At 53.4% G+C, this 22,435-nt stretch overlaps 1 protein-coding gene and 1 long non-coding RNA gene across 2 annotated transcripts; both read right to left on the minus strand.

Annotated features, from left to right (window-relative positions):
- Positions 1–6,847: 6,847 nt before the first annotated feature.
- On the minus strand, positions 6,848–21,435 carry Ankrd24 (ankyrin repeat domain 24). The gene is given in 20 exon segments (XM_052747017.1): positions 6,848–7,300; positions 7,553–7,618; positions 7,968–8,093; positions 10,310–11,746; positions 11,845–11,963; positions 12,201–12,273; positions 13,347–13,445; positions 13,542–13,586; positions 14,251–14,358; positions 14,468–14,548; positions 15,045–15,082; positions 15,667–15,854; positions 16,034–16,140; positions 16,289–16,359; positions 18,627–18,684; positions 19,343–19,407; positions 19,916–19,991; positions 19,993–20,005; positions 20,079–20,209; positions 21,376–21,435. Coding segments are annotated over 20 exon segments (3,018 nt in total). The 5' UTR covers positions 21,415–21,435; the 3' UTR covers positions 6,848–7,222.
- LOC128115880 (uncharacterized) lies at positions 17,358–18,620 on the minus strand. Its single transcript, XR_008220315.1, has 2 exons — positions 18,017–18,620; positions 17,358–17,896 (listed from the first exon to the last, which is right to left on the minus strand). It is a non-coding gene; the product is annotated as an uncharacterized LOC128115880 (long non-coding RNA).
- Positions 21,436–22,435: the final 1,000 nt, after the last annotated feature.

Consider the following 22,435-nt stretch of genomic DNA (forward strand, 5'->3'; position numbering starts at 1 on the left):
TCTTTTGGTTAGTTTGGATACGGGCTTGTCTAGCTTGTTGATTTTCTCAAAGAACCAACTCTGTTTCACTGATTCCTTGTATTCTTCTCTTGGTTTTTATTTCATTGATTTCAGCCCTCAGTTTGATTACTTCCTGGTGTCTATTCCTCCTGGATGAGTTTGCTTCTTTTTGTTCTAGAGCTTTCAGATGTGCTGTTAAGTCACCAGTGTGAGATTTCTCCATTTTCTTTATGTGAGCATGTAGTGCTATGAATTTCCCTCTTAGCACTGCTTTCATAGTGTCCCACAAGTTTGGGTATATAGTACACTCATTTTCATTGAATTCTAGGAAGTCTTTAATTTCTTTCTTTATTTCTTCCTTGATCCATTGGTGATTCGGTTGAGAATTTTTGGTTTCCTTGCAGTTGTAGGCTTTCTGTAATTTTTGTTGTTGCTGAAATCTAACTTTAAGGCATGGTGGTCTGATAAAATACAGGTTATTCCAATTTTTTTTTAATCTGTTGAGATTTGCTTTGTGACCGAGTATGTGGTCGATTTTAGAGAAGGTCCCATGGGATGCTGAGAAGAAAGTACATTCTTTTTTGTTAGGGTGGAATGTTCTGTAGATATCTATTAAGTCCATCTGAGTCATAACATCTATTAGTTCCCTTATTTCTCTGTTAAGTTTCAGCCTGGCAGATCTGTCCATTTGTGAGAGTGGGGTGTTTAGGTCTCCCACTATTAATGTGTGGGATTTGATGGGTGATTTAAGCTTTAGTAATGTTTCTTTTGCATATGTTGCATATGTTGGTACCCTTGTATTTAGGGCATAAATGTTCAGAATTGAAACTTCATATTGGTGGATCTTTCCTGTGATGAATATGTAATGTCCTTCCCAATCTCTTTTGACTGATTTTAGTTTGATTTCTATTTTGTTAGATATTAGGATAGCTACACCCACATGCTTCTTAAGTCCATTTGATTGGAAAATCTTTTCCCAGCCTTTTACTCTGAAGTAGTGTCTGTTTTTGAAGTTGAGTGTGTTTCTTATATGCAGCAGAAGGATGGATCCTGATTTTGTATCTACTCTGTTACCCTGTATCTTTTTATAAGTGAATTGAGTCCATTGATATTAAGGAATATTAATGACCATGATTGTTAATTACTGTTATCTTTTGGGATTTACTGCTATGGAGTTATCTATTGCCTATGTTTTCATGGGTGTATATGACTTCCTTAGGTTGGAGTTTTCCTTCTAGTTCTTTCTGTAGGGCTGGATTTGTGGATAGGTATTGTTTAAATTTGGTTTTGTCTTGCAATGTCTTGTTCATTCCATGGTGATCTAAAGTTTTGCTGGGTATATTAGTCTAGGCTGGCATCTGTGGTCTCTTAGTGTCTGCATTATATCTGTCCATGACCTTCTGGCTTTCAGAGTCTCCATTGACAAGTCGGGTGTTATTCTGATGGATCTGCCTTTATAAGTCACTTGGCCTTTTTCCTTTGCTGCTCTTAATATTCTTTCTTTATTCTGTATGTTTAGTGATTTAATTACTATGTGGCAAGGGGGCTTTGTTTTTGGATCCAGTCTATTTGGTGTTCTGTAAGCTTCTTGTATCTTCATAGGTATTTCCTTCTTTAAGTTGGGAAAGTTGTCTTCCATGATTTTGTTGAATATATTTTCTGTGCCTTTGAGTTGGTATTCTTCTCCTTCTTCTATCCCTATTATTCTTAGGTTTGGTCTTTTCATGGTGTCCCAGATTTCCTGTACATTTTGTGTTATGACTTTTTTGACTTTGGTGTTTGTTTGTTTGTTGTTTTTGTTTTTTGTTGTTGTTGCTGTTTACTGACAAATCTATTTCCTCTATTGTATCCTCTATGCCAGAGATTCTCTCTTCCATCTCTGTATTCTTTGGTTATGATTGCATCTGTAGTTCCTGTTCATTTACTCAGATTTTCTATTTCTAGCATTCCCTGGGTTTGTGTCTTCTTCATTTTTTCTTTTTCAGTTTTCAAGTCTTGCACTGTTTCCTTCACATGTTTAATTGTTTTTTTCATGATTTTCTTGGCCTTCTTTAAGGTTTTTATTGTTTTCTTCCCTTTTTTGTTTGTCTTTTCCTCAATTTCTTTAAGGGAATTTTTCATTTTCTCTTTAAAGGCCTCTATCATCTTCATAAAGTTATTTTTTAGGTTGCTTTCTTCTGCTTTTCTTCTACGTTTTGATGTTCAGGTCTTGCTGTTGTAGAACCACTAGATCCGGTGATGCCATATTGCCCTTTATGTTGTTGTATGTATGTTTGCATTGACATCTACCCATCTCTTCCTCCAATAGGTGCAAGGGGTGCCAGTGTCTGAGCAAGCTGCTTGCTTGGTCCAATCTGTGCTTGCTGTGTCTGTGTCTCAGGGGGCCACACTGGGCCCAATCTTAGCTCTGGTCCAATCAGAGCTGGTGGATTCTGTGTCTCAGGAAGCTGTTCTGATACTTATGCCTCCAATGCTATGGAGAGCTGGGTATGGACTAGCTCCTATCATTTGTAGAATTGGAAGCTGCTTAGTCTGCACTTAAATTTATCCTTCGCAAATCTCTGATAGTACTGATGGCTAGGCTAGCTATAAGTTTGTCAGCTTGGCAGCATCAGACAACCAGATCCTTCTGCAAGGTTATAGCCAGCTTGTTAGCTCATTTTTAAGAAAACGTTCTAAGACATGAAAGTTTAAGTAAGTCATAAAGGTTTAAATATGGGTTTGGGAAAAAAAGGTCTGAGGACATAAAAGTCTATGCAAGTTTTGAGGGTCTAAGAATGTTTTAAGATATATAAAGGTCTGAGGACATGAAAGCTTATAAGCTTTGAGGATCTCAGAAAATGATTTAAGATATAAATGCAAGTTATAAGGATATAAATAAATGATTTAAATTATGAAAAATGTTTTGGATTGCTTTCCCCTCCTATATATAACAGTTCAGAGCCTAACATTTAATAGAGTTATGATACGCTGGTAGAGCAATGACTACTTATTGTTCAGTTACAAGCTAAACATTTTAGATTTATTTTGGTTGTCATCTAAATATAAACTTAAAAGTGCTTCTCATGAGGCCAAAAAACAATCTAATTTATACCTAGCTCTCTGGACAGAAGGAAAATACACATGTTTTTAACCCAAATCTGTAGTTCTTGCTAGGACTCAAAGGTATGAGTCCACTTCTGCTGTTTTACAGATCCCCATTACCTGCTTTGTCTACGATATGAATTTCAGTACAGATTGGTAATGCTAATGTATCTAAAAGTTTTATGTCACTTTGTAAGATAATTCATATAGGTCTTAGAGGATTAAAAGAGTCATAAAACTTGAATCCACTTCACAAAGGTCGGAAGGACTCTAGATAAGTACAGCTTAAATTTTCCCCACTTGTCTGTTCCTAAGGATGGTATTTTTCTCTCTCCTGGTCTTGGGACTCCTGCCCTTCCCAATTCTATGACTATAGTAAAAGTTTCAAATAAGTTCATAAATTTTAACTTCTGCTCCTGGTTTAAGTTTGTCTCAACAGACTTCTCCTTGGCTGGCAGACACCTTCAAGCTTCAGTTGCTGACTACGCTGCTCCAGACAACTATGAGCTCTGGACTTGCTAAAAGCTGACGTGGACCAGCCCAGCCAACTTGATTGTTCCCTGTCTCTGCAGGGTCAGATAGACACATGCTTCTGACAGCTGCCCCATTGTCTAGACTTTGACTAGCCTTTCAGCCTTTTGGGGGCCCTGACAATGGCACCCCAATGTCAGCTAGAAGCAGTTCCAGAAGAGAATACATCGTCCCATGTTCCCTGTGCAAAACAGTTGAAATGTTGGGTCAAAAGGAAACTCCCTGGCATAGGGGACAAAATAGCTAACTATAATGCCCATTGATATACCAGGAAATTAGGTTCAGAATTGCCAATTGGGGCTGGAGAGATGGCTCAGAGGTTAAGAGCACTGCTTGCTCTTCCAAAGGTCCTGAGTTCAATTCCCAGCAACCACATGGTGGCTCACAGCCATCTGTAATGAGATCTGGTGCCCTCTTCTGGCCTGCAGGGATATGTGCAGACAGAACACTGTATACATAATAAATAAATCTTTTAAAAAATGAGAAATATTAAAAAAAGAATTGCCAATTGATAAATTTATTAACTAAAATGGTTCTGCAATAATATAAGACACTTGACCTTCTTTGTGCAGAACCAAAGAGGTATTATATGGCCTTAAAAATTATTATTCAAGATTATAATTTGGTTGTACTCAAAGATCAGAACTATGGGGTCTTAAGAATGGCAATAGATACAGATGTCACTGTCCTAGAAAAGTTTGTTAGCTATTAGTCTTATGTCCCAATACCCTTAAACCCCTGGGCAGGTAGGACTCATGATTGAGTCCTCTCATTGGTACTTGTGAAGGGGGGAATGTGAGGGGGGCCAAAACAGCTTAACCACACAGCTGCCATGACAGATTTAGAGGCTCAGACACAGCTTCTGGCAGCAACACCTAGACCTAGGAAAAGCCATAAGCTGACCCCTACCCAGGGAGAACCTGCATCTAAGGGGAAATAACTGACATTCCAAACATTCCCTATACCTCTAGACAAATGTTAGCCAATCAGGGTCCTGAACCCTGGAAAATCCCACCCGGCCTGGGCTCAGGGCTCTCTGCTCTCACTGCTGCATCGGACAGAGTTCAAGCTCTGAGCTTGAAAATAAAAGCTCTTTGCTTTTACATATGGAATTCTGTCTCTGTGGTGGCCTTTTGGGGGTCCCCTCAATCTGGGCATAACAGGATGAGAAGAAAAAGATAGAAAGTTTGGGATAAGTAGGTCTTGCATAAGCTCATGCTTGTCAGAACAAAGTTCTGGAATGGAGTCGTGAGGAGGATTCTGAGTATTTGAGTACACTCCAAGAATACAGTAAAGAGTCTTATGAACTCACTTTCTTCAAAACATGGAATGTGTTTTTGTGCTCCTCCCAGGTGTAGAGGGTAGGAATGAGTCTACTTAAGATTTTTCATTATTGCTTGATGCTGTTATTCAAATAAATGTTTATGTCCCCATGGAAAACATGTTTTTGCCATTTGTGACATGTCCTTGTGATTGTATACAGCTGGGACTCATGAGAACTTTACTCAGGTGACCTTTCTTCCTTCCTTTGTTGTGGGACATCTTTCTGTACACTGTGAATATGTGTTGCTCTAATTGGTTGATAAATAAAGCTGCATTGGCCTATGGCAGGGCAGGATGGAGCCAGGTGGGAAAATCCAAGAGATAGTGAGAGGAGAAAGGAGAGTGGGGGAGACACCAAACCGCCATCCAAGAAGCAACATGTAATGGGATGCAGGTAAAGCCACAGAACACGTGGAGATACACAGATTAATAAAAATGGGCTAAGATGAAGGAGCTATCTAGCAAGAAGCCTGCCATAGGCCATACACTTGGTAATTAATATAAGCCTCTGAGTGATTATTTTATAAGCAGCTGCGGGACCTCAGGGCTGGACGGGACACCGGAAAACTTCCAGCTACATTTCTTTTTCTTTTTTTTTTTTTTTTTGGTTTTGGTTTTAGAGAAAGGCTTTCTTTGTGCAGTCTTGGCTGTCCTCATGTGACCTTTCTTAACCCTCTGACATTATATTGTCAGGGGCTCTGAATAAAGTTGGCTATTGCATTAGATTTCAGTCCACCTAAAATATCATCTCCATTGTCCCAAGTCTCACTGCCTCTAGAGCAGTGGCAGAGCTCCACCCTGACCACGCCCCCAGCTCCTCACTGGCGATTCTAGGCGGGGCTCCACCCTGACCACGCCCCCAGCTCCTCACTGGCGATTCTAGGCGGGGCTCCACCCTGACCACGCCCCCAGCTCCTCACTGGCGATTCTAGGCGGAGCTCCACCCTGACCACGCCCCCAGCCCCTCACTGGGGAATTCTAGGCGGGGCTCCACCCCGGCCACGCCCCCAGACCCTCACTGGGGATTCTAGACAGAGCTCCACCCTGACCACGCCCCCAGCCCCTCACTGGGGATTCTAGGCGGGGCTCCACCCTGACCACGCCCCCAAACCCTCACTGGGGATTCTGGGCAGGGCTCCACCCTGACCACGCCCCCAGCCCCTCACTGGGGATTCTAGGCGGGGCTCCACCCTGACCACGCCCCCAGACCCTCACTGGGAGGCGGGGCTCCACCCTGACCACGCCCCCAGCCCCTCACTGGGGATTCTAGGCGGGGCTCCACCCTGACCACGCCCCCAAACCCTCACTGGGGATTCTGGGCGGGGCTCCACCCTGACCACGCCCCCAGCCCCTCACTGGGGATTCTAGACGGGGCTCCACCCTGACCACGCCCCCAGACCCTCACTGGGGGATTCTAGGCGGGGCTCCACCCTGACCACGCCCCCAGCCCCTCACTGGGGGTTCTGGGCGGGGCTCCACCCTGACCACGCCCCCAGACCCTCACTGGGGATTCTAGGTGGGGCTCCACCCTGACCACGCCCCCAGGCCCTCACTGGGGATTCTGGGCGGGGTTTCATCCTGACCACGCCCCCAGCCCCTCACTGGGGATTCTAGGTGGGGCTCCACCCTGACCACGCCCCCAGGCCCTCACTGGGGATTCTGGGCGGGGTTTCATCCTGACCACGCCCCCAGTCCCTGACTGGGGATTCTAGGTGGGGCTCCACTCTGACCACGCCTCCAGGCCCTCACTGGGGATTCTGGGCGGGGTTTCATCCTGACCACGCCCCCAGCCCCTCACTGGGGATTCCAGTCAGGGCTCCACCCTGACCATGCCCCCAGCCCCTCACTGGGGGATTCTAGGTGGGGGCTTTACCCCTGAGCCACAGCACTATTTCCTGGTTTCTTTAAATATTGCATTGCACTCATATTTATTGCCATAACTGTGTTTTGGGTCCAGAATATCAGACTCTCTTCTGAACTCCCCTGCCCCATCCCTGCCCTCACTGTGTATCCCACACTGGTTATGTCTCCCTCTTGCAGTGAGCTTATACTCCTGGCTGAACGGTTGTGATGTAGGTGGCATATTGGTAGTTGTAACATATCAGATGGGGAGTGTTGGGAGCCGTGGAGTGATGGGTCAGCTGGGCACCATTGGTGAGGTCCCAGGCTAGCCTCCCAGTGCATGATGAGTCCCATTCATCACTCTGGGGGAATGGGGAAGGTGGTCTCTGTAGCTTCAGCTTGCAGAGGTGAAGGATGGAGACTGAACGGCTGAGCTGTGTCCTCAGCGGCCCTGAGCCTGTAGCCGCTGCATCTGCAGGATCTGGCTGAGAATGCACTGGACGTCCTCATCCATCTGTCCCTGTGGTGGGGTAGGGGTTGACAGAGGCAGAGACAAACCCTGGTGCACCAGCGGGGTGCTCCCCTGTGCCCTAGAAATTCCCCTACTCAAACCCAAGGGGGTCAACACTTCACGAGACAGGTCTGTACACAGAGACCCCAGAACCCAAAAGCCTGTCCCAAAAGGAAGGGGAAACTGAGGCCCAGGCAGTGGCAGAGGAATGATGAAGCCAGGTTGGCACCCTGAGATGGAGTGAAGAGGCAGGGGACTCACCTGCATGGCATACAGGAGATGAGTGCGGTACAGAGTCACCACAGCACCGTGCTCCCGGGCCTCCTCCTGTGGACACGGGAGAGAGAGACAGAGGGATCTGATGCTCAAGGTCAGCCTGGGCCACATGAGACCCTGGCTCAAAAGAAAGGTGGAGAGGGAGGGAGGGAATGGGAGTGGGAGGGGGAGAAGGAGAGGAATGGGAAGAGAATTTGGAAGGTGAGGCCCATCCACAGCGAGACACACCCACATACCTCCACCTGAGGTAAAACCCCATGTTCAGTGGTTGCTGATGCCTGAGTCAGGGAAGTGACCCTGAGGTGCCCTGACCAGCCTGGATTCTGTCAGCCATCCCCATCTGTACCCTGACTGCTCCATCTGTGGCTCCCATCACCCCTCCCCTGCCGCAGAGTGGCACCTCCATCTGCTGCTGCATGGCTGCCACCTGGCTGCGCAGGGCTTCCTCCTTGGAGCTGGCAGGGGCTGTCTGCTGCATCTTCAGAGACTCCTTCAGTGTGAAGACTTCTTTGGACAGTTCTGTGATCTGGAGGGGTGGGAGAACTTCGTGAGCAGCCAGGGAAGGACCAGGGACCTCTGCACCTCTCCTGGGCAGCTTGGTAAAGGGTCACTGATTTGGGCCAGGAGTTGAGCTGACTGGGAATTGTACTTATACAGCCAAAGGACTAAAAACGTTCCTCAAGTTTTCAAATGTGTGGGGAGAAAAAAAAGAAACCCAAAGAGAGACCTATTCTGTGACTCTTGAAGGGATTCCAAATCACATTTGGATGTCCATCAATAAAGTTTTATCGACACATGGCCCTGTCTGCTCACAGCAAACAGGACGCAGACAACCTACAGCTCAGCAAATACTTTGTCTTTTTGGCCCTTCATAGAAAAACACCCTGCTCTGCTCTTCCAGTCCCTGTTGGCCCATCCGGGGAACACTAGGGTCTGGAACTGATGCTCAGTAACCCATAAGCACAAATTGGATTTTAATCTCACATTATGGGATGCCCAAGGATGACCTGTGACCTCCACACATGCACATGCACACAAAGAACACACAGAAAAAAAGATACGACTGGGGGCCCGTGAGATGATTCTGTGGGTGATGGCACATGCTGACAAGTCTGTGTCTCTACTGAGTTCGATCCCCGGGACCCACATGCTTGAAGGAGAACACAGATGCAGGTAAGTTGTCCTCTGACCTCCACACATGCATGCCCCAGACCCCAACTAAAGAAGTACATTTAATTTAAAAATCTTCTAAAAGTTACAGGTGGGAAATCTGGGTTGGAATCTCAGCTTATGATCCATTTAGTGGCGTGACCTTGTGTGAGTGGATCTGCCTCTCTGCTCCTGTTACTTCAAATGGATAATTAGAACAGTGAGCGAGCCACACCAGTTACCATGGTTACAGTGGTCGGTTGGAGCATCGTCTGTGTCTGACTTTCCCATGTGATAAATGGGCTGGTTTCACCAGACAGTGGCGGCTAGAAGGTTCTTCCGTTCTGTGTAACCTCGACTGAGTGGGCCCCAACAGTGAGCAGGAGGGAACCCACCTTCTTGTCCTTCTCCTTGGCCTTGTCCAGGGCCTCCTGGGCACGGCTCTGGGCCTGGCGTGCCCTCTCGGCCTCTGTACGAAGCCCCCGGAGTTGCTGCTCGGCCGTGGCCAGCTGGGCCTCGGCCGCGTGCCTCTCGCTCTTCATAAACAATGCCTCACGCTGCACCTGTAGCCCAAGCCCACAAGTGACTCTCGGGACATTTAGACCCCAAAGAGGCTTGGATCCTGGGGCTCTCCCCACCCTTCCATGCTGAGCTGATGGCTTTACACCTCCAGGAAGGTTCTGAATTCCCACCCGACCCTAGGAACATTCTGGTCCTGCCATGCACCTCTGCTTACTATCTGTGTGTCGCTGGACAGGTAGGTAAGCCTCTCTGTGTCCTAGCTTCCACACTCGGTGGTGCAAACCTGAGATCCAGCTACTCAGGGGGCTGAGGCAGGAAGATCAGGAGTTTGAGGGCTACATGTGAGTTCAAGGACAGCCCAGACAACTGAGAGAGACTGCCTCGAAACACATACACACTCTCCCTTGTAAGGGAGTTTTTTGTTTGCATTTTGCTTTGTTTTGTTTTGTTGTGACAGATTTCCGTGTGCGGCTGTGCATCACCAAGTCTGCTGTATCAACGTTTTCAGCTCAGATGGGTCTCAGTGGGTAGAGCGCTGTATAAACAGGTCGGGGTGAGACCTGTCATCCCTATAATTAGGAGGTGGAGGCAGGAGGGTCATGAGTTCAAGGTCAGCCTGGACTACTTGAGTCTCTGTTATAAAAACAAAACCCAAAAAGCAATGAGAAAGAAAAGAAAGACCAGGGCTCGGGATGGTTCAGCCGGTAAAGGCGCTTGCAGCCAAGCCTCACAGCCTTGGTTTGGTCCTCAGGACCCGCACGGTGGAAGGAGAGGACTGGGTCCCACAGGCTGCCATCTGACTTTCCCACCATACAGTGTGTGCACACACAGAAGAAGAACAAATTAAATCAAAACAGAAATATTGAGGGCTGGAGAAATGGCAAAGCGGTTAGAGCACCAACTGCTCTTGCACAAGACCAAGGTTCGGTTCCCAGCACCCACGCTCGACTCATGTCCAAAGTTCCAGCGGATCGGACGCCCTCTTCTGGCCTCGCGGGTACTGCGCATGTGCAGAGACGCCCACGCCAACGCGGAAAGACACCTTAAGGGCGGCCTGACACGGGCGCTCACCTGGAAGACCTCGGCGCTTGTCTTCTCGTGCTTGCGCGCCAGCTCCGCCAGCTGCGCCTGCAGGCGGGCCACGTGGTCGCGCAGCGCGCCCAGCGCCTGCTCGTGCTCGTCCGCGGGCACTGAGGCCCCGCGCATGCGCTCCAGCTCCTCGCGGGCCGTGTCAAGGGCGGAGCTGAGGTCGGCGGCCCGGGCCTCGGAGGCCGACAGCGCTTGGCGCAGCTCGGCGGCCTCCGCGCGTGCGTGCTCGCCCGTGGCCGTGGCCGTGGCCAGCAGCTCCCGCAGCGCCTCCAGCTCGCGGCTCCGCCCCCGTGCCGCCTCCTCTGCCTCCGCCTCCGCCTCCGCAAACCGGCCCCGGGCGGCCTCCAGCTCGGCCTCCGCCTCCCGCTCCCGCTGGCGCAGCGCCTCCTCCAGGCCGCGGATCCGGGTCTCCAGCTCGGCCTGCAGCGCCGCCGCCGCCGCCCCCGGGTGCAGGGCCGCGGTGCAGGGGCCCTCTGTGCGGGTGGCCTCCGCTTCCGTGGCCTTGAGTCCTATGGCCTCGGCTCCGTTGGCCTCTGTCACAGTGGCCAGCGCTCCTATGGTGTCTGTGGCTTGTGCCCCCGTGGCCTCCAGGGTGGTGGCATGAGCTCCCGTAGCCTCTGCTCCCTTGGCCTCTGTCTCCTCAGTGGCCTGCGCCCCGGTGGCTTCTACTCCTGTGTCCTCTGTCACCGTGGCCTGCACTCCTGTGACCTTCACTCCTATGACCTCTGCCACTGTGGCCTGCACTCCCGTGGTCTTCACTGCCACAGCCTCTGCTCCTGTGGCCTGAACTCCGGTATCCCGCAATTCTGTGGCCTTCGTTACCGTGGCCTCTACTCCGGTGGCCTCCATGTTTCTAATCCCTGTCCCTGTGAGCCCATCCTGCACCACATGCTCTCCATTAGCCTTCATTCCTGGATTCTCCTTCACTCCTGTGACTTCTGCCGCCACCGGCTCACTTTCAGGGCTCACGTCTAGGGCCTGAGCCACGGTGGTTCTCGTGTCCACGACCTCCACTGCCACTCCATCTTTCCCCGTGGCCTCTGAGCCTGCAGCCTCGGGCTCTATGGGTGCCACTTCTGAAGCACTGGCTTCCGTGTTCCCGACGCCCACGGAGCCTCCGGCTTGGGGTTCGGTGCCATTGGCTGTGGTTTCTGGATACGTGGTGCCGTTGAGCTCCGGGACACTGGGTCCATTCTGGGAGGTTGTGCCCTTGTCCTTGCTCTCCCTGTGTGCTGTCTCTTCTGCCCCATGACCCCTGGTCACCTCCCGCTGCTGCTGCAGCGCATGCATGGCCTCTTCGTGCTGCCTCCGGAGCTGCTCAAGCTCTGCCCTCAGGGAGTCATACAAGACCAGAGGGACTACCTCAGGCTGACTGTCTTCCGCCATCTGCACCTCGTCCTTCTCAAACTCCTCAAGGATCTGGGGACGGGGAGGCAGGCGGGCTAAGAGGCAGCCTTACCACGTTCCCCGCCCACACCCAGGTCCCCAGAGCTGTGCACTGCCTCAGTTTCCCCCACCTGGACCTTCTCCAGCAGCTCCTGGTTCTGCCTGGTGAGCCGAGCCACCTGCTCCTGAAGGGATGCCACCAGCTCCTCAGCCGACGGCCGGAGAGGCTTTGACAACAAAGCATCCGCTCCTGGCGGGGTCAGGGAGAGCCCTGAGTCGGGCTGGGAGCGCACACCATCGGGGACAGGGGTCAGGAGCCATTCAGCAGGGGACCCAGCACCGCCTCGGGCAGGCGGGGCACTCACAGTGCATGTGCCACTCCCCTGGCATCGCACCCCTCCGTGCGAGGTCATGGCTCTGTCCTCCCCACCCTCTGAGAAGCCCAGATGGGCAGCAGTGGGGGGTGGGGGGGGGGGTCAGAACTCACCTGGAAAGTCAGGCATCTCACCCTCCTCATCCTGCAGGGTGGCTACGTCATAGCTGGTGTTCTCTCTCTCGTTCTAGGTGTGTGGTTCAAAGTCGACCTTCAGGTCCTGCCCCTTGATACCCCCATCACCTCCCAAAACTGGGGTGTTCATATATCTACCCAACACCCTGGAGACACCCGACTGGTTGTGGCTTTATTCACTGAACATCCAACATGCCCTTCCACGTTCTACTACGATGCCAGCGTGGACCAGGGCCTTTGCACATGCCCTCACCACCGAGGGACATTCCTAGCATATGATCAAGGCTGTGGGTTTGAATCCCAGCACCTTCCCGATAGAGGATCCTCTCTATGCATATTTGTGTAATTACTCACTTATATTTTATATGTGTGTGTGTGTGTGTGTGTGTGTGTGTGTGTGTGTGTGTCTGCACGGGCATGCACACATGCCACATTCACAGGTGGCAGTCAGAGAACAACTTGAGATTTGGTTCTCCTTCCAGCCTGTGGGGAAGTGACCTCAGGTCAGCAGGGTGAGCAGCAGGCCACATTATCAGCTGGTCTGTCTCGCTGATTCCAATTGCACATTTTGAGCAGTATGTGGGTGTAGGTTTGAGGGATGTGAACCGTGTGTGACTGGAAGATTTATACCTGTGGGGCATGTGGGATGCGTGTGTCAGTGTGGTGGCCATCTTTGCGTGTTTGGAGAAATCTCCATCGCTATGTGGGTTTGTGGAAGTCGTGTGTGGCCGGTACATTGTGGATGCACCATGGTGCCTGGATGAAGCTCTGGCACCTCAAAAGATCCCACCTGACACCGACAGAGATTCGGGCCCCACTTGTCAAGCCCCGCCCACCCACCCCGGCTCCACCCACCCCTGCCATGGTCCTTCCCATTCCTTGCAGTGGCCCCGCCCCTCGCCCCTCCCAGCACTGGCTCCACACACTTTGATGATGGCCCACCCCAGCCCCACCCTACCCTTGTCCTCAGACTTTCCACACACCCCTACTCCCATTCCAGACTCCAACCCCACCCAGCCTCTGGTCCCGCCCCCAGTCTTTGACCCCAGCCTGTCTAGCTTCTTGCCCTATGCCCATAGCGGCACCCTAACCCCTCTGGCCCCGCCCTCCCGGGCTCCCGCTCACCTCCAGCAGGGACAGGCGGCTCTGCAGGCTCTCCACCTCCCGGCCCAGGCTCTCCTTCTCCTCCTGCTTCTCCGCCAGCAGCTGCTGCAGCTCCTGCACCTGCATTTAAGGACCTGACGACCCAGGACCCGAAGTCCCCAGACCCTGGGATCCAAGGACCCTGGACCCTCCCAAGCACTGGCCCTCCCCACCTACCTGCCTCTCCAGGCTGTGCACTGAGCTGGCCTCTGCTTCCAGGGGCTGCGGGTAGAAGTGGTTGGGACTGGACGGAGCAGGACAGAGCTGGATAGCCATGCACCACCTAGTGTCTGGCAGCCATGGCTATTCTCCACCTACACTGAGCACCTACTGTGTGCCACTCTGAATGATCGTCCATGCTGTGTGCCAGACCCCATTCTGTTCTCTCACTCACTCACTCAAAGTGTGTTAGCCCAGTGCCTGCTCCATAGCAGACCCAGTTCCAGGCCATTCATTCATTCACTCATTCATTCATTCACTCCTCACTATGGGCCAGTCATTCATCCAGTATTTATCCACCCTGAGCTTGGCACCTTCACCCGAGCCTGCTCTCAGGGGCATGCCTTTGAGTGGTGGAGGAATATGGTGGAAATGAAGGGAGCTGAAAATGAGGGTACAATTTTAAATAAGGTGGGCTGGGGAGATGTCGATCAGTAACAAACAGAGACTGTGAGGAAGGGAGCCTTGGGGACAGCCGGACAGTGCAATTCTCTACTGCAAACACCATGTGCAAAGGCCCTGGGGCAGGACAGGCCTGGCATGTGGAAGGCCAGTGAGGGGCCGAGTGTCTGGAGCAGAGGGAGAAGGAAGGGGAGGAAAGTAGGGGTATGGTGTCCCAAGGAATAGTTTCCCCACGCCCAGACCGCAGGCCTTGCAGCCTCCTGACCTCCCTTCTCCTCCGTTCCTTGTGCTGCTCCAGTCCCCTGATCTTCTGTAGGAGCCGGCCTCTCTCTTGGCGCAGGCGTACAATCTCCTCATAAGCATCCTGATCGTCCTGTCTCCTCCCCACCAAGGGAAGCCACTTTAGGTGAGGTCTCCAGGGCTGCAACACCCTGAGTGTGAGGCAGAGCCCCCTCCCACCCCAGGCCAACCCCATCTCTTACGGGAACAGGCGTGCTGGCTGGAGGCTGGGGTGCCTTCCGCTTCTTGGGGGCCCCTCGCTTTTCGTGGCTGGACACCGAGTTCTGGTGTGGGCACAGGGGGATGTAGGACATGAGGCCTGCGTCAGGATCTGCTCAAGGATTCCACCGTGACCAGCCCCCCAGCCGTCAGCAGCCTCAGCTCCCCCCTGACTTCCTGTGATGGACCCAGAGTCCACCCTATTCATCCTATCTCCCACTATTCTCTGAGGACCCTTTCCCTGGCTCCACTGTCCTCTGTGACATTTTCTATCCCCTGTGAAGCCTCAGACACAGAAGACCCGGGGCGGGGCGGGGAAAGTGGCCAGGCTCGTCTTTTCCTCTGTCTGAATCAGCTCTTAGCAACTCCCATCCAGGCCTCGCTGTCCCGGTGTGCAGGATTGCTGGTATTCACATGACCGCCACTGGGTGGCAGCACATCCCGGAGTAGAGGTGACAGAATTGCTGTCTCTTCCTTTGGGGTGGGGGGGCAGGGAGGCGGGGAGTGAGTGTGTGCATGGGGCAGGAGCAGGGACTGTCCCCCTTCCTTTCGGATTCCTACCTGAGACGAGGCCTCTCCGGAGTCATCCTCTAGAGAGGCTGGCGGAGAGGGAAAGCAGAGTCAGGACCAGCTCTGTGTTCTCAGCTCCAGGAGGCTGCTGGCCAGCCCAGGGTACTCAGAGGGCTCTCTCAGCTTCCCAAAGGAAGCTCTCTCAGCTTCCTTTTTGTTGTTGTTCTGAGGGGGGTCTCACTCTGTAGCCCAGGCTAGCCTCAAACTCAGATGTGAGTGCTCTAGTCTCCTGGTCATGCACCACAAAACCCAGCCTCTGAATCAGGGACTTTAAGGTAGAAACCTACAGGGGTGGGATCTGTGTGGGGAGGGCCTCAAAACTCTCGGAGACTCGGGGCAGGGCATCTTCCAAGTTGGGAGGTGGTGTGGGTTGTCACCTGTTTGGAAAGGCAGTCTCCATACTAAGGGTGACCCAAGAAATCACAGTGAACCCTCAGACCACTCTTAAGTCCTCTGGGGCTCCTTGAAACTGCCCTGAGCTGGGGAAACATGAAAATTTTCATGACCCAGCAGATTGGGGTACCTTGAAACTATCAGTAACAAGCAAATAAGGGGATGATCAGAAACTGCCTAGAAGGAGACGGGGGGGGGGGGGGGGGGGGGGCTTGCACACCACTGGGACGTGAAGGGCGCTGTGCAGACTCCTGTAGAAGCTGCAAGATGAGTTTGTCCCCGGTCAGGGCTCCATAGTGAGTGGCGTCCTGGCCCAGTGCATCGGTGATGCCCGGCTGGGCTCCACCCTGCAGGAGTACTTCAACAGTCTCGGGGCTGGCCCCCTCACATGCCAGCATCAAGGCTGTCCTGTGGGGGTAAAGGGGCTGCTGAGGGGGCAGAGGTTTGTCCCCAACCCCCTGAACCCTTCTCTACACCCAGGCCAGGAAGATTAAAACGAGGCTTCCTAGGTCCCCAGCTCAGAGAGGTCCAGATACCTGCTCCAAGCCACACAGCATATGATGGAAGGTAGGGAGGGAGGTGCTCACCTGCCTTGCAGGTCCTGGTCATTTGCTGCAGCCCCCTGCTGTAGGAGGAGGCGGCACAGGTCTGTGTGACACATCTGGGCTGCTATCATGAGGGGCGTGGCACCCGACTGGGAGGGAGGATGAGACGGCATGAGTGATGGCTGCCCTGGAGTCTCACCCCACGCTTCGCTGCAGGTGATGCCTGGGAAGCCGCCCTTGCTGGCCACCGACCGCAAGGATTGTATTGTATCCCCCCACAAGACCTCAGCAGCTCACCCGATCCCGGGGGTTCAGATGTGCCTTGAAAGAGCAGAGCAGCTTTGAGCAGGACAGACAACCACCAGCCGCTGGGAAAGACAGATGAGAGAGTTGGTGGGAGAAGCAGCTGCCTGCTACTACACCTTAGTGTTGGGGTCTCAGCCTGTAGCCTGGGCCGGGCTGGAACCCACTCAGCAGCTGGGAGGCCTAGGCTGGAGGATGGCTGCACCTTAGGGGCCAGCCTGGGCTACAGAATGAGACCATGCCTCAACTCAAACCTCAGGGCTGGAGCGATGGTTCAGTGGTTAGAGCGCTGGATGCTGTTGCAAAGGACCTGGATTTGGTTCCCAGCACCCACAAGGCAGCTCCCAATCATCTATAACTCCAGTTCCAGAGGACCCGATGCCCCCTTCTGGCCTAGCACAGACATGCATGCAAGCAAAACACTCGTACACATAAAAAAAAATTTTAAATACATTTTTAAAAAAAATTAAAATTGGCAGGTGGTGGTGGCACACGCCTCTAATCCCAGCACTGAGGAGGCAGAGCCAGGCAGATCTCTGTGAGTTGGAGGCCAGCCTGGTCTACAGAACGAGATCCAGGACAAGCACCAAAAACTACACAGAGAAAACCTGTCTTGAATAAATAAATAAATAAATAGATAGATAGATAGATAGATAGATAGATAAATAGTTTAAAATTAAACAAAAATCACTTTTTAAAAAGTGGGCCAGTGCCGGGCGGTGGTGGCGCACGCCTTTAATCCCAGCACTCGGGAGGCAGAGCCAGGCGGATCTCTGTGAGTTCGAGGCCAGCCTGGTCTCCAAAGCGAGTACCAGGAAAGGCGCAAAGCTACACAGAGAAACCCTGTCTCGAAAAACCAAAAAAAAAAAAAAAAAAAAAAAAAAAAAAAAAAAAAAAAAAAAGTGGGCCAGAAAGATGGCTCAGTTGGTAAAGGTGCTTGCTGCCAAGCTGCTGACCTGAGTTTAATCCGCAGGACACACCTGCCGCGCGAGAGAACCCACTCCCAAAGTCATCCTCCAATTCCCACACAAGCACTGTGACAAAGATGTCCCTACCCCCACAATAAACAAGCAAATGCAATTTATTTTTAAGACATCCCTCGAGTATCTGTGGGCATGGACGCCACCTGATGGTGCCACTCTACCTGGGGACTTAGTAACTAACACCCCCAGAGCAAACCCAAGTGCTGTCCCCTGGAGCAGGAGGTTCTGCTTGGAGGGGTCCTGCAGGCCTGGACCCTGTGCTCCTGGGTTCCAGTAATCAGTCCTTGGCTGCTCTGAGGACGGAGTCTGGATTGGACAAGCTGCCTGCACTCAAGGCACCCAGGAGATTCTGGAAGCAATTGGGGTTCTGGGCACCCTACTTTGTCCACCCACAGGCTAGGCCTTGAGGTACAAGAAACAGGGTTCCCCCACTGGTACATGTGCCCAGCTTCTCTGTGCAACGTGGCAAAGGGGCCTGGTTCAGATGGTGAGTGCAGTTCAAGCTGAGCCCTGGGCTGCACACAGAACAAGAGGAGTAACTGGAGACAGTGGCCCACATCCGTCCTCCAGCAACTCAGAGGCTGAGGCAGAGGCCTCCGGACTTCAAGGCTAGCCTAGGCTACAAAGAGAGACTCTGTATCAAAATAAGTAAGGAGAAGGCTGGCAAGATGGCTCAGTCCATAAGAGACTGAGTTCCATCCTCAAAACCCACGTAAAAGTCAGGTGTGGGGGTGCATACCTGTGACCCCAGCACCGAGGAGGCAGAGGCAAAAGGATCCAAGGTTTACTCGTCACCCAACCTAGCTTAAATTGTGGAGGCCAGGTTCAGAGAGACTGTCTCAGAGGAGGTGGAGGACGCATGACTGTGACCCTTAGATTGTCCTTTGACTTCCACATGTCACACACATGAACACACATTCATAAAAACTAAAAACAAAGTTCTGCAGCTTCAGGTCAGAGATAGAGCCCCGCCTAGAATCCCCAGTGAGGGGCTGGGGGCGTGGTCAGGGTGGAGCCCCGCCTAGAATCCCCAGTGAGGGGCTGGGGGCGTGGTCAGGGTGGAGCCCCGCCTAGAATCCCCAGTGAGGGGCTGGGGGCGTGGTCAGGGTGGAGGCCCGCCCAGAATCCCCAGTGAGGGGCTGGGGGCGTGGTCAGGGTGGAGTCCCGCCCAGAATCCCCAGTGAGGGGCTGGGGGCGTGGTCAGGGTGGAGCCCTGCCTAGAATCCCCAGTGAGGGGCTGGGGTCGTGGTCAGGGTGGAGGCCCGCCCAGAATCCCCAGTGAGGGGCTGGGGGCGTGGTCCACTGCCAGAGAGCCTTCCTTGAATTTGGGAGGCCCTGGCTGCACCCACCTGCATGGTGAAGGGCTGTCCACCCACTGCTGTCCTCAATGTCCACCACGCAGGAAGCCTTGGAAGGAGTGACAGGTAATGTCATCGCTATTTCCTGAGTGACTGATTTCCCCAGCCCTCCCTGCTCCCTGGGGCTCTGCTGTATCTCAGGCTCTTTTCTTTAAGTTTCTATTGCCTTTGTTTCTGTGTGTATGCTCGCTGGCACTCGGCACAGAAACAACCTGTGGGAGTCTGGTCTTTCCATCCATGTGGTTCCCAGAGAACAAAATCAGGTCATCGAGCTAGGAGCAAGTGCTTTCGCCTGCTGAGACATCTCACTGGCCCACATATTCGTTATTTTTAAGATCTACTTTTAATTTTGCGTGAGATCTGTGTGTCTGTGTCTGTCTGTCTGTCTGTGTGCACGAGTGCCTGAGAAAACCAAAAGGGGGTGTAGGGTCCCTGGGAGCTGTAGTCACAGAGCCTCCACGAGGGTGCTGGGAATCAAATCCTCTATGAGAGCAGCCAGTGTTATAACCACTGAGCAACCTCTCCAGCCCCTCTGGCTCTTTCTCTGCCCTTCCCCATCCTCCTTCCCTGAGAACCCATCTTCCAGCCCCCCAGGTAACCCTACTTTGATGACAGTAAACAGAAGGGACAGGGCTGGGGGGCCAGGAGCAGCTGGGGTTTGGGGAAGTAGCTGGAGTTCCGTGTGGACAGAGAATGGGCATCAGGACCTCCAAGAGTTGCTTCAGGCACTCAGGGTGCCCATACTTGGCTGCCAGGTGAAGGGCATTGTAACCTGAAGGGAGAAGAGACGGGAAGTGTCCTCCGGGTGCCTCCCAAGCCTGAACTTCCAAACTCAGCTACTTCTTAAAACCAGCTGCTCCCATCGACCTTTTTGTGGCTGTCTGTTGTCTTTCCACACAGGGTCTCATTATGCAGCCCAGGCTGGCCTGGAACTCACAGAAACTGCCTGCTTCTGCCACCCAGATGCTGCTAGGATTAAATGATTTTTTTAATTTTTACTTTTGACAAAGTCTCACACAGCCCAGGCTGGCCTCCAGTTCGTATACAGCTGAGGATCACTTGAATTCCCGACCCTTGCACCGCCACACAAAGTGCTGGGATGACAGGTGTGTGCCAGTGGTGCAGAGGATGGACCCCAGGACTTGTCCCGTGTCTGGTGAGTGTCCTACTCACTGAGCTACAGCCTCGATCTGGACAGTGAGGTCCTACAGTTGGCCCTGTGGTCCCTGCTCTGGACAGCTGAGCACCCTACCATCCACCGGGGGCAGGTCCGGAAGTACCTGCTCCATCTGTGCTCATGACGTCTGAGCCTTGACCCAGCATCACCTCCAGACAGCCCGCCGCACCCCTCATGGCCCGCCAAGTGGAACCTGGAGGGGTAGGTTAGGGGTCATTCCCAGAAGAGTGTCCAAGGCCACCCGGTCCCAGGGCTGGGGCACTCACGCAGACTTGCCCTCGGGGTCCAGTTTCGTGGGCAACAGCCCTTTGTGAGCGATCAACGAGGCCACTCTGGCCACATCGTTGTTCTCCACGGCCTGGAGCAGGCGCTGGTCACTTTTGCCCCAGTCTTGGCCCTGCGGTGGCACACCCAAAGGTGCGTGGGACTGAGTGGGTCACTGTCCCCTCCCCACCAAGAAACAAGGGCAGTTGCTCCGGGCTCTCACCCACCCCACTCCTGGGCACTTGCCTGGCGCCTGCCCTCTTGCTGCGGGTTTCGGGATAGGGCACGGGCCACAGGGCGGGCAGGAGCCGAGGTCAGTGGGGCTGAGCCGGAGCTGTGGGGTAGGTGGTCCTGGCTGGGGGCCTCGAGACAGCGTCTCTGAAACCTGCATCCCCCAGCACGTGTCTGCAGGCCCACTACCAGGCGCCTTCCAAATGTCAATCCTCAAACCACCTCCCCTCATTGTGCCTTAAGCCAAAGCCAGTCTTGTAAGACAGCATCCCACCTTCTTTTTTTTTTTTAAAGCAGCATCTCTCTATGTAGATCAGGCTAGCCTGGCCTAGAACTCACAGAGCTAGGCCTGCTGCCTCTGCCCCCAAACTGCTGGGATTAAAGGCAGGTCTCCACTGCCCCAGCTCTGTTTTTGAGGCAGGGTCGGGTGTCCTGTAGCCCAGGCTGGCTTTAAACTCCCTGTGAGTCAAGGATGACCTTGAATTCCTGATCTTCCTGCCTCCCCCTTCCCAAGGCTGGGATGACAGGTGTGGATCATCTCACCTGGTTTACACAGTGCTGGGGAGGGAAGCCGAGGCTTTGTGGGTGCTAAGCTTGACCCACTGACCCACCGCCCCGCCCCTCGTCCACAGTTATTTTACTGTCTTTTAAGTTTTTTGGGACAGGGTCTCACTATGTGGTTGGTCAGCCTCAGCCTCCGAATGCTGGGGTGACCAGCCTTTACCAAACCATCCCCCCCCCCGCCCCGCCCTTCAAAACCGCTCTGCCAAGGTCCCATCGTCCCCCGTGGCACCAAGGCCTGGCCCGCAGAGCTGCAGCCGCAAATGTCCCTAAACTCCCTGCCCAGGAGCATGGCTGTTCCCAAGTCCCTGCCCGCAGTGTCCTCCGACACCTGCATCCCGCAACGCCCGGCCGACACCGCGCCCGCACAGACGCCCTGGGCACGGTCCTCCACGTCGGCCCCGCGCCCTGCAGCTGCCCCCACCCCCACCCCCCGCCCCCCACCCCGCCCCCGCCGAGCATCTTCCCGGGAAGGAGGGGAAGGCGCAGAGGGACCCAAATGCCTACCGCGAAGGAGGCGGCTGCGCACAGGCACAGCTGCTTCATGGCGAATGGGTGGGGACAGGACCAGACCAGACCACGCCCACCTCCCCAGGACTGGTGGCCCCCGCTCTCCTCCTCAGGCACAGGCCCCTCCCACCTCTCCCCCAGGCTCAGCACCTCCCCCACCCCTCACCAGGCTTCTCCCTGCCTGGCAGGTGGCCCATCCTTCATTCACTCATCATCTCTGAGTCGTCTCATACATTCATTCATACACTCAGGCCTATCTTTCCATTCATTCGTTCACACATTCATTCTCTCCGACACTCATTCACACATTTGTTAATCTTCTCATTCACCTTTTCATTCTCTCGTTCATTCCCTCACCCCCCCCCCCATTCACTGACCCACCTTTTCATGGGCACATCCGGTGGCTCACTCATCCTTTCCCACACTCACACATCCTCTCACCCACTCACCCCTCTGGCCCACCCGTCCATCCATCCATCCATCATTCGCTTCCCTCCAGCGGCTCTCACTCACCTGCCCTGCCACTATCCACCTATGGGCCTGACCTATACCTCACCTGCTGGGGCCTCCGCCCTCCTCACATGCGCAGCGGGTTTCAGGTAGACTTGCCAGACACAGCTCTGGAGGGCCGTGCTGAGCGGGACGAACCACCCCGCCTGGTACACAGCGAGAACACAGTAAAAGCTGCGCCTCACTCACCCAACACAAGAAGCGGGGCCTGCGCACATCATCAGATCAACTGAAAGAAAAGGGCGCAGCCCGCGTTTCTGTCTCCAGGGTCTGTGGGCACCTGTCCCGCTTTGGCACGCAGGACGCACAGAGGCATCCCACGACCTGCCGCTCGGGGAGGAGGGGCAGAGTAGTGGGCACCACGTCGCCACCCCGGGCAGAGGCTCTGCTGTTCAGCATTTATTGAGTGACTTACTGGATGCCTTGGAGACTCGGAGCCAAAGCAAGCCCTTTCCGGCTCTGTGGCTTCTGTGCATGTAGTTGGCCCTATAGAAGATGTCTTTGACACACGACAGGAACTGTGAGATGTGGAGTTCCCAGACAGGCA

This window comes from Peromyscus californicus, unplaced genomic scaffold (assembly GCF_007827085.1).
Source record: "Peromyscus californicus insignis strain IS unplaced genomic scaffold, ASM782708v3 Scaffold_1__1_contigs__length_55948999, whole genome shotgun sequence".
Classification (NCBI taxonomy): domain Eukaryota; kingdom Metazoa; phylum Chordata; class Mammalia; order Rodentia; family Cricetidae; genus Peromyscus; species Peromyscus californicus.